This window comes from Abramis brama, assembly GCF_963993115.1.
Source record: "Abramis brama genome assembly, chromosome: 24".
In the NCBI taxonomy this organism is placed as follows: domain Eukaryota; kingdom Metazoa; phylum Chordata; class Actinopteri; order Cypriniformes; family Leuciscidae; genus Abramis; species Abramis brama.
Window position 1 is genome coordinate 24500944 of NC_139986.1, and position 16379 is coordinate 24517322.

General features: G+C 36.9%; 1 protein-coding gene across 3 annotated transcripts in view; it reads right to left on the reverse strand.

Moving 5' to 3' along the window:
- agap3 (ArfGAP with GTPase domain, ankyrin repeat and PH domain 3) overlaps positions 1 to 16379 on the reverse strand; it is a 161664-nt gene that overhangs the window by 44007 nt on the left and 101278 nt on the right. For all 3 annotated transcript variants that reach the window (XM_084102634.1, XM_084102635.1, XM_084102633.1), the window contains exons 9-11: positions 16188 to 16271; positions 9249 to 9353; positions 5507 to 5678 (exon numbers count right to left, since the gene is read on the reverse strand). In XM_084102634.1, the coding sequence (XP_083958760.1) occupies positions 5507 to 5678; positions 9249 to 9353; positions 16188 to 16271 (361 nt within the window). The remainder of the gene's footprint in view (positions 1 to 5506; positions 5679 to 9248; positions 9354 to 16187; positions 16272 to 16379) is intronic.

Below are 16379 nucleotides of genomic sequence, written 5' to 3' on the forward strand. Positions count from 1 at the left end.
ATTCTGCATAAAAAGGGGATAATGCAATTACAATGTGGAGAAAATCAGAGGAGAGTGCAGGGCAGAGACGGTACACAAGATCTCCTGCCACTTCACACACGAGCCGAGAGTGACACGATGTACGGATGCGGAGTTAGAGGTGACCATGGGCACACCTGGGGGGGGGCATAATCTCAAAAACACACAGTCGAGGCAAAAGTCTCTGGGACATTTTCAAAACTCTGTTTGTTAGCACGATTGTGGCTTAACAATGGTGTGGGTTTGGGGCAGATGGGCAGCAAGATGGAAGGGGCATCCATCCATCCATCCATCCGTCCATCCGTCCATCCGTCCACCCGTCCATCCGTCCACCCGCCCATCCATCCACCCACCCATCCATCCATCCATCCATCCATCCATCCATCCATCCATCCACCCACCCATCCATCCATCCATCCACCCATCCAGTTATTTTTGCAGTTCTGTTTAGTGCCACTAGTGTAAAACGGCACTACACTTTTAAAAACAAACGTTTCACAGTCAAGGATCTTGATGATTATGTGCTTTGATTGTTCTTTTGAGCAAGTGTGTACAAATGGTCAAATCATTATCGGATCACGTCTAGAAAAAACATCTAAATGTCCTTTGCACTTTTCTTGCCATCCGTACATGCTATTAGGCTAAGTATTAGGGTCCTGGTGAAGGGAGGCCTGAGGTTGTGGTGTTAAGTAGAGGCGATGGATTAGCAGGGGGTGGTGATGATTTCTCCTCATCTCTCCTCGTTTCTCTCGCCGAGTGCTGTCAGATGGCTGATGAGCCGTGGAGCGAGCCCTGACCCTCTGAGCCGCCGCTGCCATTATATACAAGTGCGGAGATAATGAAGCATCCATGCTAATGTCGAAGGGAGGGCGGGGGAGGGGTCAGGGTGGAGGGGGGTTCTGTTAGATCATCTGCTGTTCAGGTCAAAGTGAAACGGCACCGCAACGCCCTTACAAACTGAGAGTGGATTTCTGCGACTTGGAAAGACATACAGATTACATTGTGTTCGTTTGCGTAAACTGCAATGATCTCGGTGCCGACATTTGAAACGTGGCAGGTCCGACGGAAATGCTGTGACAACCAATAAACCGATATTTTAGCCACAACTTCTCGCTTTTAAGAGCGTATGACTCAAGCTCATCGTAAGCAGAAGCGGCGGCCATTCGATTTCAAGCGGTGTATTGGATAATAAGCATCTGAAACTGTTTTAGAAAGACTTGCGACGTGATACAAAACATCTTATTTCCTTCTCACATATAAAAGAGCATCCGAAATGATTGTGCCATTATTGAAAGAGGCTGTCATGAGACTAACGTATGTGGTATAGTGTCATTAAAGGAGACTCAGTCATAAAAGTGCTGGATGAGGACATTTATACACAAACACATCAACATCGCTCATTTAGGATTTACTTAAGGTTAGTGGTCGACTATGGACAGCTAGATAGGAGGGTGGCCCATATTCACACACACACACACACACACACACACACACACACTCACACACACACACACACACACACACACACATATATATATATATATATATATATATATTAAACTAGTGATCTGTTAGATAAGAGTACCATTTGCATTCTTCTTGTTTACCTCAACCAATTGCACAACAAAAATGACAGTAAAATTTCTGAAATTCTGAAATGTATTTTTTTTTTAATCCATTGCTAAAAAATATTTTTAACATTACAAAGTTTGGTAGAAATTAAGCATAGTAGATTGAACACTTCTCTTTAAGTTGGCAATTGGACACAGAAAACAACCCAACTCTAATAAAAGTCCTAAATAATATTTTAAAACCAAGAACTATCCATTGACAAAACTGCCGGTATATTTAAAAATGGACATATGGCGGGGAAAAACAGCTCATCTCTAAAATAACCAATCATCAGCTGATTTAATTGGTTTATTTCAACTAAAAAACTTTTTTTACTTGAAAATACAATGCATACATTGTATATTGACAAAGCTGCTAGTGGATTTAAAAACTGACATATTGCGCGAAAAAAACGTCAATGTGATCATCTCTAAAATAACCAAATGATTTATTTGTTTATCAAAAAAATTGTCTATATATATTGTCTATCACTGCCCAAGTTATGTCTTAGTTCACAAGGACAGGTTGCACATCTGAGAAGATATTCGTAAAAGAAAAAGCATCTGCATCCTGTGTACAACATTTAAATGAACACAGGAACCACGGTGTGAATCTCTCTGTCTCACACTCTTATAAATACACCTCTAGAGCAGATGTCATTGATTAAAGCTGATGGGCAGGCCATTAGCGCTTTGATATTATATATCTGTCAGCGGTGACACAACTGAACGCACGCTTGCAGAATGATCATATTTAAAACGGTTCCGGTGAATACTTAGCAGAAAGATTAGACCGGGCCTCATCGAGACAGACTCTTTTACTTGCGGACACATGCGTTCATTCATTTGCGCTCCTTCACTCCCTCACTCACTCTTTCTTTTTCTCATCCTCACCCCCCTCATCTCCCCAATCCTACACACCCCCCAGAGTTCCTAATGGTCTTTAGATCAGGAGGAAGTGTATGAATTACAGACTACAGAAAAAGACAGGGAACAGCTAGACCGCCATGAATGAAAAATTACCCCTTTGTTCCTTCGCATCAATTGCATGCCTAATGAAATCAAAATCAGATTGCATAATCAAGTGTACGTCCTCCACTCGGCGGAGGCCCACTGCGAATCGTAACCTTTTCCCTCTCGAGTGGAAATTAACACAATTTTCCTCTAATACGAAGCAGAGTGAAAAAAGGAAACGGGAAAAGCGGCCCGTGTCAAATTGGGACCCGAGCGTTTCGGCGTAAATTTGTATTAAACCGAAGGTCAACTGGCGTATCAACAAAATAACACAGATAAAAAGCCATCTCAGACCTGCAAATGTTGTATAATATATGTAAAAACAATATATATATAAAAAGGTCTGTCTATAAAGATCAAAACTGGTTATTAAAATGGCTTGAATGATTGAAATCAACATTAATTTCCATTTACAACACATTTAACAGTATAAATAAAAATGACGGCCCGTCAACCGGCCGAGATGAGAGAATTAAGGAGAATTAATTGTTTTATTAAGGAGAGAAGAGAGATACAGGATCCCTGGACTAAAAACAACATTACCTTTCAAAGGATCCTAATGCTAGGAAAGTGGCTATTTATTTTCAACTATGTGATTATCTCAGTAGAGCATTATTTGTTAGTTCGGTACATTTTACTGTGGATTATTTGGCAAATCAGTCGCAATTTCGGCGCAGGCTTTGCAAACAGTTAATTCTAATGCCTAATCTGTGATCAGTGATTTCTGACATGTATTGATTCATGTACAGTTAGACGTTCTTGGCCTAAAAATCACTTAAATCAATGCGTCAGTAAATCAAGCCATTGACTAAATTGTCAACTTCACATTGTTTTTTCTTAATAGCATGAAAATAATCTGTTACTTACATTGTGATTACAAAAGCGATCAAAGAATCACACAGCACAGGTTTATCAGTGACTGAGTTCTGGACTCTCGTTTAAACTCCTGTTACAATCAATGACACTGTCTACACTGCACAATGAATCTCCTCTTATTTACATTGCGTTTGAACTGTTGAAACTGCAGAAATCGAACTGCAATGGCAACATCAATGCATTCATGTCTGTCATCGGCTACAATGCTCATCGCTGCAACCTTTCATGCGTTGGGAGTAGATCTAAATATAATGCTATAATCAACACTTTTCACGATTAGTTAATCTCGACAGCTGTAATAGTAAAAATGTTTTCAAGAGTTCAACATGTAATACCTATTTCATATGCAAATATGTTAGCCAATCATAGCAGTGAGTCCCCTTCAAACAGAGCGTTCAAATCAGAGGGCTAAAATAAGGATAGAAAATGGCCTATTATTTCTAAATTATTACCATTTTTGATGTAAAATCATACTAACATAATAAGTGCACCTCAGGAAACATAAATGCAGTTCATGACCCTTAAATATTAAATTATTGGATTAGTCGATATCTGCAACATAAATTTAATATTACATCCACAAAATAAATGTAACATTAAAACTTACATTTGGAAAGAGTGAATCGAATGCACTGCTGAATCTGAACTAAGTTTTGTTGTAAATACGCAGTTACAGTCATAATATACTACATTTAATTCAATATCCAAAACATTCTCTAAAATATGCTAAATAAGTCTCTAAATCATGAAGAATTCATAACACAATAACACATTTTATGATTTATCAAGATGTTTGATTTTTTTAAACAGTTTGACAGATAATTTCATAATTTTTCACATTTGTTGATGACTATTTTCATCAACAAAATTTTTATTAATTTTAAAGTAAAATGGACAGAAATTAATAAGACATTATTAAGAGAAATGTTATCTAAATGTTCATAAAAAAAAAAACTTTTAACATTGAGAGTGTGATTGATGACAGCAAGAAATTAGTCACTTTTGAGGCTGAGCAAGTAATTAGATTAAACCACAAATATGTATATAAAAATATAAAATGTAATTTCTATGTTGATTTTCAGTGATACATAATACTACAGTGATATTTAAAATCTATTTCTTTAATAAATAAATATTTGCTTATTTGTGCAACTATTCCTATAACCTAAATACAGATGTACAGCCTTAACTAATGCTGTAATCTGTGTGTATTAGCTGCCAAAGGCCATGTTTGAGCTCTTTACCCAGACATCTCTATTTTCTGTAGCTTGAATAAAACAGGTCCAGGTGTTGTGACTATTTCAGGTCCAAATACTCCAAAATTCTCCCTTTTCTAACCTCTGCAGTCGACTGAAGGTTAATTAGTTGCCAACCTGAATGCAATTTCAACTTTTGTGGTTTTTCCGAGCAACCCCATTCATCTGGCCCAGCAACACTGACAAATGCTCATGTCTCTGTGGCCAATAAACCCGGTTCCCTATCCAACACAAGACTGGACACAAGCCAGAAAACTGCAGTTCCCAGAAGCCCTTGCTGACCTGTCTTTAATGGTGCAAAAGCAATTAGCCCAGGCTAAGTGATGCTGAGGTCCTGGCCGGTTATGTTTCCACAGCGGTCATGCCAGCTTGCAGAGCCCTTGGAGAAAGTTGCTCCTGTTTTTTTATTAATTACACTTGATCTCAGCTCCCTGAAACCAATTATACCTTCACAGACTTCCCAAACTCTCTCTCTCTCAAGTGAAAACAGAGTAAATCTGGTTCTTACAAGGCACAAATAAACCGATGTACAGCCAAATCCGAAAACAAGCAGTATACATAAGTTTTCAGAATGGATACCAATGCTACTTTAGTCGAACAGCTCCTGACTTCTAACACACATTAGGTAGAGCTACAAGAGGTTTTTAATGAGGAATCAACAATTTAACGCTGTTGCAATTAATAAATTAATTAATTATAAAGTATAACACTACTGAATCAGTTCACACTTACTTGTGGCGCCGATACCGAGTTGTAAAGTGCTGCGGTCTTTGGTCAGTCCGTTGGTTTTGGGGCTGGCTGTAGGGGCGACCGTGGCCACCGCTCTGGGCGGCCTCTTCCCGGGAACCTTCACCGTCGTCCGCAGCAAATCGATTTCTTTACCGTGGATGTTCTGCATGTAGTCCTGAGAAATAAAAATATGACATTATGTACTTCTAGATCTAGGCTGGGAAATTGGTCAACAGTAAACCCACATCTGACACATCGTGAATGAGAATCAGGCTTTGAAAATGCAAAATCACAGTCCGTTCAATATGCTCCCGAAATGTAACATTTCTAGTTGCAATTAAATTCCGCTTAAAGCTACACTGTGTAGGATTTTCTCAAATCTAGCGGTGAAATTGTTTATGACTACCAACTGAATATTACTTTCTAGCCCCTCCCATTCCGAGGGCGTTTTATTTCAAATCTGCCGGCAGTCGCGAGTAATCTCCCCCTCGCATTCGTCACGGTGCCACTGAGTGTAAAAACGCGAAAGGCGAAGCTTGAATTTCCAGGTATGTCCCTCTTTGGCTAATGTATTTTCAAGATGGAGGCGCAACATGGCTGCCACCATTCGAGCGACTCGTTCGTATGTATTCAAAATGGCAGATTCTACACTTACGAGAATACTTGATTAGTTGGTAGAAGTATTACACATTAATGAGCACATATCATTTTGAAAGAACAGTGTTTTTTGCTAAGAATCAACTTAAAAAATTACACAGTGTAGCTTTAACGATTGTTTTCTTAATGGAGTACAGTATTTCAGGCTCATTTTTGCCATAAAAATCATTTGGTTGTAGTATTATTTAGTTACCAACTCTAGTATTAAGTTTTGGGGTATTTAATTATTTTCTAGTATTTAAAGTCAGCATGATAAGGTATCTGCAGAAGTCTTTTGTTCCCTATAGTGACGTATATCTGAGTGAAACGGCTTTTCGATCAAGAAAAAATGTAGGGCGGGGCTTGATTTTGTCCTTAGGGAACTGATTGGATGGCTGTGGCTTGCTATTGGTCGATCTCAAGTGAGTGACAGGTTGTCCTGCCCTCGCGTCAGTAAGAAAAGAGAAGAGATGTCGCTCCAAGAGGGTATTTTGATTAAAGATTAAGAAGGCACATGAATTTTTTTAAAAAAAAGTATGCACAGATAAATAATTTTGAATAAATACTGCAGTATTCAATAAAAAACTTAAATTGCCCATTTTGATTTCATTGTGACTAAGTATATCCTAATATTTTCTAGCATTTCAGTATATTATAGTATTTACATTTTTTGTGAACTTAAAGACATATTTTCAATATTTTCTAAATAAATCGACATCTAATAACAGCATGACATATTGAAGTGTCTGTGCTTCTATTATCCACTGCCTAATTTGCATGAAATTAAATATGCCTGAAGTTTACACAGACAAACAATGAACAGATGCAGCGCTAAAGCAAAGTAAGAAAAAAATAACCTAAGTAAGAAACTTTTTAAGCTTTAAAAACAAACACAACGATGAATAAAAGCAGCTTTGGACAATCAAACCAGCACCAGACCCACGCAATCTATTTCACCTGTTTCCACGCTGCCGCAGATTAGCAAAATTAGCATTAATGACTGCGAGCAGACTCATTCCAATTTAAATCGGGCTATTCCATTTTCAAGGGAGTTTGCAAAGCGCAAATGGGCTAAGCCAAGGTGCAAATCACCCTGCTCAGCACAAAAGAGGCGAGCAGAGATTTTGGCCTCAAAAGTCTCCCGCCAACTCCTCTTCACTTTTATTGCGCCCCATAAAGCACTAATTTCTTCAAAAGCCTCAGTACTAATTACCCAGTGAGCGCTCTCATTCCATTTTATTGCTGGAATTAACAGCCAGTTTGAGGCGCAGAAAGCTATTAAGATGTGTGATTAAGCCATATTCAATTAGTTTCTACAAACAATTTAATTGATGTAGCAGACAGAATTAACAGAAGGGGATTGTGGGATAGCTCGGCTGGCTGCGGCGCAAAATTAAACCGTCTTTCCGTGCATCTCTCTCTCTCCCCGTCTTTCTCGTTGAGCTAAACGAGTGGTCCACAGGTGTCCAAACCCAAATGTCTCTAACGATTATGACGCCCATGGCATCGCGTGCCTATTACACACACCGCTGGCATGAGATGCGCATTATATCGATAATAAACATGCAGTTCATGTGAGAGACGTGAGTTTGGCCAAGATATTAATTTCGGTCATAGTCCGTGGAGACCGCTAAATGTGTCTCATGTAACTTGTCTTGACGGTCAAGGTACGCCGCTTCTCCAGTGGATCTTAATTAGGAAGCCCTTATTAATTACTAACCTATGTTACAAGTGTCGTAGAAACACACGAACAAAGATAGGCGTGAGCGTGACGTATGCAAATGAGGGGAACGGAGGAAAAGGGACGCGTGAGAAAGCTGGGGGATGAGTGAGAGGGGATTTTAGGAGGTATTAAGGCCGCGCGGGGGTTCTGACAGAGATAAATGTTCCGCGCGAAACGGCCTGTGCTTTTCCCGCGGCGACTGCCGTAAGATACGAGAGCTGCTGGAGCAACCGAAGAGAAGCTGACCTGTCCGGCCCTCGTCTGTATTAGTAGAAAATACCTCCAAAACATCCAAACAGTCTCTCATACTGAATCTCAATCTAAACCATAATATCATCGTTTCAAATGTTCATCATTCAAATAAGGTTTTAAAGGTGTATAGAAATCATGCTAGAGTAATCCCGAAAAATCCCTTCGATATGTCCCGTTACGACAATGTTGGAATCGATTTCATGGTGTTTTTAACTGGAACGAGAGGTCTGATTCATGAACAATTCTCTTTTTATGCAAAATTAGTTACAAGCGAAGAACAACGTTTGTAGGTCACTTGACTGTAAAGGATATCAGAGGTTAAAGAAGGAACATTCTCCAAACCTAAAATGAACATCCCATTTACTTAAAGGGATAGTTCACCCAAAAATGAAAATTCTGTCATCATTTACTCACTCTCAAGTTGTTCCAAACCTGTATGAGTTACTTTCTTCTGTTGAACACAAAAGAAGATATTTTGAAGAATGTTTGGTTACCAAAAAGTTGATAGGCCCCATTGACCCATAAACTGTTTTGTTACCCATATTCTTCAAAATATCTTCATTTGTGTTCCGAAGATGAACGAAGGTCTTACAGGTTTGGAACGACATGAGGGTGAGTAATTAATGCCAGAAATGGTTCTATGTCAGAACGCCGGCTCACTATTGGCTAGCTCCTGCGTCAGCATCACACGCACATGTCGTGGTGCTCACGTGACCAGCGTCGGCCAATAGTGAGGCGGCGTTCTGACGTAGAACCTGGAAGTGCTGCACTGTTTACACTACATCAACAGCATTGGATTTCATCAAAAATATCTTAATTTGTCTTAAATAATGGTCTTAAGGTTTGGAACGACATGAGGCTGAGTAATTAATGATAGAATTTTCATTTTGGGTGAACTATCCCTTTAAGAAAACTTTCCTGGCTAACCAACAGAGAACCCTAGAATGTATATGAACAAAAATAGACTGTTCTAGGACCCAAAAAGTATTAGCTGGGTAAGCAACATCAAATGCAGGAATTTACACCAAATACCACTCAGTGAATCATTTGTTTGAATCAGTTCACTGAATTGAATCATCTTAATGAACCTATTCAGCTAAATGAACTCTAACAGCAAAGGAGACGCATACTTACATGTAAACTAGGGTGGTAGGTGAGCAGGCCGTTGTCACACAAAGTTACGTATTTCTTCTTCCACTCCTTATTAAGTGATTTCCCACTCCTTTTTAACAAAATCCCCTGTTCAAGACAAAAAAAATCAGTAATGAGAAGATTTCAGATCAGAAAACATTCACAATACTCTGAATAACAATCAGCAGGGCCATTTTAATAACACAGAAACAATTTCAGGTTCAGGATGAATCAGCTGGTCAACCTCTGAGATGTCAAGACACATCCCCCTAGTTTCCCCAGCACTGTGAAGATTCATGCACTCATTCACTTGAGTCACACACACACACACTCATTTGCATAAATACAAGGCCTATTAACACATAGTGTAGATTTTCACAGTCAATTTTCACATTTTAAACCACTGCATGGCTTCTTCACACCAAACATTTGCTGTTAATGTTTTGTTTTACTTTAAGTAGGTCAACTTTTTTGTTTTGCCCACATTTGTTTAATGCAAATTTTTGCCATTAATCTTCTCCAGTGATTTACATCAGTTTGTCATATCGTTCTTGGTGTGAACAGACCTTTCTATTTATTGATTTAGCAGATGATTTTATCCAGAATGACTTACAAGTGAGAAATAGTGCAACAAAAAGTTACATAAAAATAAAAACTGCATATCAGCCATAAAAATAACATTACTCTGCTTCCTCATACCATCTCCACAAACGTCATGTTTCACACTTTTATAATTAAGTAACTTCATTTAGCAACTGTATGTATGTATATATATGACATTAGCGGTTCCTGCTTCAAAACCAGTAGGTTTAAGAGAAGAACCAATTTTTCCAGGCCTGGATCACTTTTTCCTTGGTGGACACCCACAGGAGGAGGCCGGATTGGGCATCGGCACCGTGTCTGTGCACATCAAAGACTGTGAGGAGCACATATCAGTGCTGTGGGGGGAGAGCAGAGGCTAAATCCAATTTGTGCACAGACTCAGTGTGTATTCTTTTGCCTGTTGCGCCGGCGAACTCTCCCAGACCTCTGCTAGCACGAGGATTAGAGCCTGTGATCCCGAGCTCTTCAAAAGCTTCCAGCCTCCGTCCCGTCCCCTGCTCAAGGCCTCACCATCAATCTCCCGCTGTTCTTTTAAGAAAACACTCACTGAGCATTTATCCCCTAAAGTCCAGCCAGGACAAACACTCCCCGGCCAGGGCTGGAAGTGCACAGAGGTGTTTAGGGGTGGGCGGCAGGGAGCACAGGGGGTTTGGGTGGCCTGTTTTGGCTTAATTAGGGGATTAGGGAAGATTCCTGTGCTCTTTACCACTTCCTGTTGGGAGTGAGAGAGTAGGAGGGCTCTGATGTGTTAACCGGCCGGCCTGACACTGAAGGGGACTAATCCACGTGAAGAATACACTACTTGCTTAACATCAGTTGCTGACCCGGGGTCAACTGGGTATCATGGTGTTTACCCGACAATCAAGTCCTAATCCTCTCCTCGCCTTGATCTGATCCCTCCACGGATATTCTCTCCTAAATACAGCTCTATCAACTCAACCACTCAAGAAGTAGCATTTAAAAGCAGTTGACATTACTACATTAATACACGTTACATTGACTACATGAATGTAATAAAATTATATATAACAAGTCAGCTTCTTACATTTTATTTATATATATATATATATATATATATATATTATTTATTGTATTTCACATTATTTTATTTTAAGCATCTGGCTGACAGTTTTATCCAAATGCTCTACAGGCCTTATGTAGAAGTAATAATATATATGTAGTTAAAACAGTAAATCAAATTAAAATAGCAAAGAAAAAGCAGTGAAAAATAGCTCAAACAGTAGTCTGCCAAATGCATAATAATAAAATAAATTAAATAAAATGTAAAAAGTTGACTTGTTATATATAATTGTATATTACATTCATGTAGTGTCAAACAATAATCTGACAAAAGCATAAAATAAAATATAATGTGAAATAATAAAAATAAATGTAATGGCAAAAAAGCAAAGAAAAGTCTCAAAGAGTTGTCTGTCAAATGCATAAAATAATACAGCAAAGAAATGTGAAATAAAATATGTAAAGAAAAATGTACTCGTTATATATAATTTTATATTACATTAATGTAGCTTGAACAGTAGTCTACCAAATGCATAAAATAAAAGTGAAATATATATATTTTAAAAAGTATGCAAACATAGCCATCTTTTTTGACTGATTGACTAATCCTGTATAAACACTGTAAAGGAAGCATGCTTGAGGGTTTTGGTCGAGCTTGTATTCTTCCTTGTATTTGGTGTTCATAATATATTATGATCACTATGCTGGAACTGTCATTTCATAAGAAGCAACCATCTGTTAGCTGAACTGCCCTGTCATTATTCATTCAATAATGCATGTGTTCCTACAGAATTCCTATCGGTTTGCCAATCAAATAAATTAAACGGACAGCCGGGTGACCTCTTCTGGCAACGGCTTCTGTGCACGTACATGGACGTCGCTCTAGTCACGTTTGTTTCCAACAGTCATGGCTGCATAAACATGATCGGTGAAATCACACCCCACAGTGCTGAAACAGATCAATGCTAAAGGAGAGAAACATGAACGTCTAGCATCAATAAAAAGAATATAAAGCAAGATGTTCAGGGTGGATTTGTGGATCTTGGAAAATGACCTCTATGTACTTTGACACTTTCAGATATTTCAATGAGAAAGTCTGAAATCATTAAATGATGCGTTTAATCTATTCCTTACTAAAAAAGAACCATTATAAAATGTTACATACATTATGTATGTATATGATGGTAATATCATGATTGTAGTATTTGAAGTTTTCCTTTTAGTACCAATTAAATACCATAAACATGGTAAATAAAATCAAGTGTCATGGTATTACAATCTCAGTACTTTAAGGGGGATATATTACTATCATGAATGCAATTTTTCTTTAATTTCTTTCATTAATTTAGATAATGTATTTACAGTTTAATAAATGTACACTTTATTTATAAATCATGGTAGTGTTTGTTGTATTGCCTTTATGTAAATAAATAATTAGCATTACAGTAAATCTTGAGTATAAAATGGTATATAGAAATTTCAATGAAAATAACCATTGTGAATAATAGGAATTACAGAAATAAAAACTAATTAAAAGAAAATGTAAAATGCAGCATTGTTAAATGCACATTTCACTTAAATATAAACTTTATATAAAATATATTTCACTATAAAATAAAATTAAAACTTAAGTAAAAAAAAAATATATTTTTAAACAAAATATAAATAAAAATAAATAATCCAAGCGTATTATGGTGATGAGAATTTAGGAGAAAATGTGACTTAATTGTCATGAGAATAATTGCACAATACAAAATAATAATAATAATAATATCTAAAATCCAAAAAAAGATTCACCCTAATGCAAAGGGTGGGTATTTACATTAGACTTTTTTTTTTTCACAACCTACAGCCCAATAAGCCAACATAAGTATACAAACGCCATGCTGAATGCACACGCACCTGTCTGTCTTCTATCTCCTAAACCAACAGACACACACACACACACACACACACACACACAGATCCCTCTCTTCCTGTAGCTCACACAGACATGTCTATCATCACGATGGCCTCAGTTCTGTGGTCAGCGGAGGAGAGGAGGGGGAAAGAAAGAGGAACTTACTGGGATTAAACACAAAAGCCTTGTGTTGACAGTCTCCCTGTGTCACCCCTGAGCCATCACTGCTATTGTTGTCCTTATTTACCATTTTTACTGATTAGGAGGGATGGGGGGGTCCACAGTGTGTAATTTGCCCAGTGGGAGGTAATTATACTCCCATGGCACTTTGATCTTCCTGACTGTGCATTTGACTGGCCGGGCAATCAGCTCCATTGAAAGGCGTCCCACCATGGCCAGCGTCCCCCCTCTCCTTTACTCTCTCTGTGACTATCCACTACAGACAAACAGATTACAATGACTGCTCTTAAAGGGATCATCTTTAAAGCAGGAGTGTAATTGATGCACAATGGAGATAGAGTAAAGGAGGTCGACTGAGAGGAAATAGTTGTGTGATATGTTAACTGTGAGAGGGACGCGTCACCCCCATCATGTTAATGCTATGATCCATATACACCATATAGAAATGTTCCTATAAATATATTTCCTTTCCAACTGTGCATTCTGAATAATAATACATAAATAAATATAGATTTCCCCACTAACCTGCAGAAGTCCAGTGCTCGTCTTCTCATTAACTGTGTTGGTAACACTTTACAATAAGGTTCATTAGTTAACTATTAGTTAACATGAACTAATAATGAACTGCACTTATACAGCATTTGTTCATCTTTGTTAATGTTAATTTCAACATTTACTAATACTTTATTAAAATCTTGTTAACATTAGTTAATGCACTGTGAACTAACATGAACAAACAATGAACAGCTTTATTTTTATTAACTAACATTAACAAAGATTAACAAAAACAGTAATAAATGGTTTGCTCATTGTTAGTTCATGTTAGTTAATACATTAACTAATGTTTAATAAAGGAACCTTATTGTAAAGTGTTACCACTGTGTTTTTCTCTTACTGATCATATTTCATAATTGTTGACTTTACATTTTTAAATGAATTTGACTGATAAAAAGGATTGCTTTTTAAATATTTGAATGAATGAATGTGCGGTGCAATTTAACGATGTTAAATATTGAATTAATCTTAAACAGAAACGAACTCAGCATAGAGGAGAATGACAGTCAACTATTTTTAATATATTAATTAAGATTTTTGGGAATAAATGTAAATTATGACTGACAATGAAAAATGACACAATAGTAATTAAAATATGTAATACAAACAAATGAAGGTTTGTATTCATCAGGTCTCGCACTCTTTAGCATCGGTCACTAGTTTAGACGAGCACTGACACCCTGTGGTGAAATAATGGCGTATGTTTAACAGCCGCTGCTTTCTCAGATCTCAGATCTTTACACAGAAATCATCTGAATATCTCTTATCCTGTCTTTGAACATGTCCAGGTTTCTACATATTCTTGCAGACACTCATTTCAGGTGGTGTTCAGTCAACTACGTGACTACAGCACATTGAAAATATACATAACCAGAAATAAATGAGCTGTACTATTTCAAAACGGAAGTGCATCACAAAGCTCAGCGCAAGTAATATACTTTTCAGATCTACAATTTAACATAAAATTGCCTCATGCAAATTTTACTTCAGGCACTTGTACACAATTTATTTGTACATTTATTCTCACAGCACACAACAGAAACTGAATTACACGTGACTACATTGAATTACAAAATTGACTAAACTTCTTTTAAATTACCTTTGTAAACTATTTTTAAACTTAATTACGTAACTACTTTCAAGCTAGTTGTGTATTATTTTTTGGAAATGATTTCTAAAAAAATGTGAAATATATATTACATGGAAAGAATTCCTCAAACAATTTTGTTCAACTATATCTAAACTAGATTTGTTAATTGCGTCTTAATGTCTTTCAAAACTATTTCTAAACAACATTTTTTACTAAACTATTTGGAAATGATTTCTAAACTACTTTTGTAAAACTACCTTATTTGTAACATAGTGTTTAAAAACTCTCTAAAATACTACAAGGAAAGAATTTTGTAAACTAAATCTGAACAGCCTTCGTAAACTACTTTGAAATGAATTTATTGTAAAATACTGCTTGTAGACTATTTCTAAATTACTTTTATAAACTACCTTATTTGTAAACTCCTTTTTTAAAACTATTTCTAAATTGACGTTGTTACCTAATTCTAAAGTATTTTATTAAAAAATGACTTTTGTAAACTAATTTGAAATTATAAACTATTTGGAAGCCATTTTCTAAACTACTGCAACAGGATTTGCTTAAAGTCAGAGGTTGCATGTGATGCTTGTCCAAGGAATGACTTCTGTTCAATGTGACAATGCTAATCTCTGGCAGGGGTTAAAGGTTAAGGCTAGGGTTCATTTGAAAATTGAATCAGAGGCTCAAAAAACAACAAATGAACGAACAACTCTGCTAAAGAAAAATAAATATTTGACAGCTACTCCATCAAGTACTACCGCCAATTACTAAGATGAATCCTTTCAAAATCACATTAGCTCTTTCTGACGTCAGACGAGGCATTTCACTAAACTGAATTTAATTTCTGTTCAAACACATACATCAAAAAACTGACTGTAATGTAGAATGCAATGATTCTTAAACACCTGTTTCTACTGAATGTTATAAGTAAAAGTTCTTATACATGATTAAACAACATTAAATACCAGTTTCGGTTCATAAATCATATTAAATGATTAAAAAAAGCAATGGATACTCAATAATTGCACATTTCCCAAATTTCTTGTTAGGGTGAGTTGGGCAAGGCTGATGATTATGTATCAATTATTAACTAAATAAATAAAATATATCCAACATAAAAACTAAAAAAGAAATTTAAGGATTCCAAGACAATTTTTTAACGTGCAAATTCATGGATATTCAAAAACATCATGGCAAGAGCAGGCCAAAGGCTAAGTATAATTTTCCAATATGTTGCAACTGATTCACATTGCTGAAAGTAAGTCATTGTTTGCCAGATTATGTGTAATTGCATATCATATAAACTGCCAAAAGGTTACTATAGACAGAACAAGAATATGTAGACTTAGTTAACATTGTGTTTTACTGACATCTGTTGGTCGCACAAAGAAACTGACTGAGAAAGCCTAAAACAATCAAGTTCATTTCAGTTTCAAAGTCTTCAAAAATAGTTTGCATGCCCTTTTAGTGCTGAAACACACATCCACATCATGCATACATAGTAAAACACTACTTAAGATATTGACATTTAAAAATCCTATCCTACAACAGTGTACTTACCTCATATAATGAGTGTATGAATAAGGTGACGTACCTGTTTGATGGGTATGGCCCTTCCACTCCCTATACTGTCAGTTTTACTCTCAATGCTCTTTGTCTGATCACTGGCTTTCCGTGACTGCAAAGAAACAAGACAAGATGTCAGTGCAAAGAACACACTGGGAACATACATGGAGGTGGGGAGGGTGTGTGTGTGTGTGTCTTAACTCTAGTGTGTGTGTGTGTG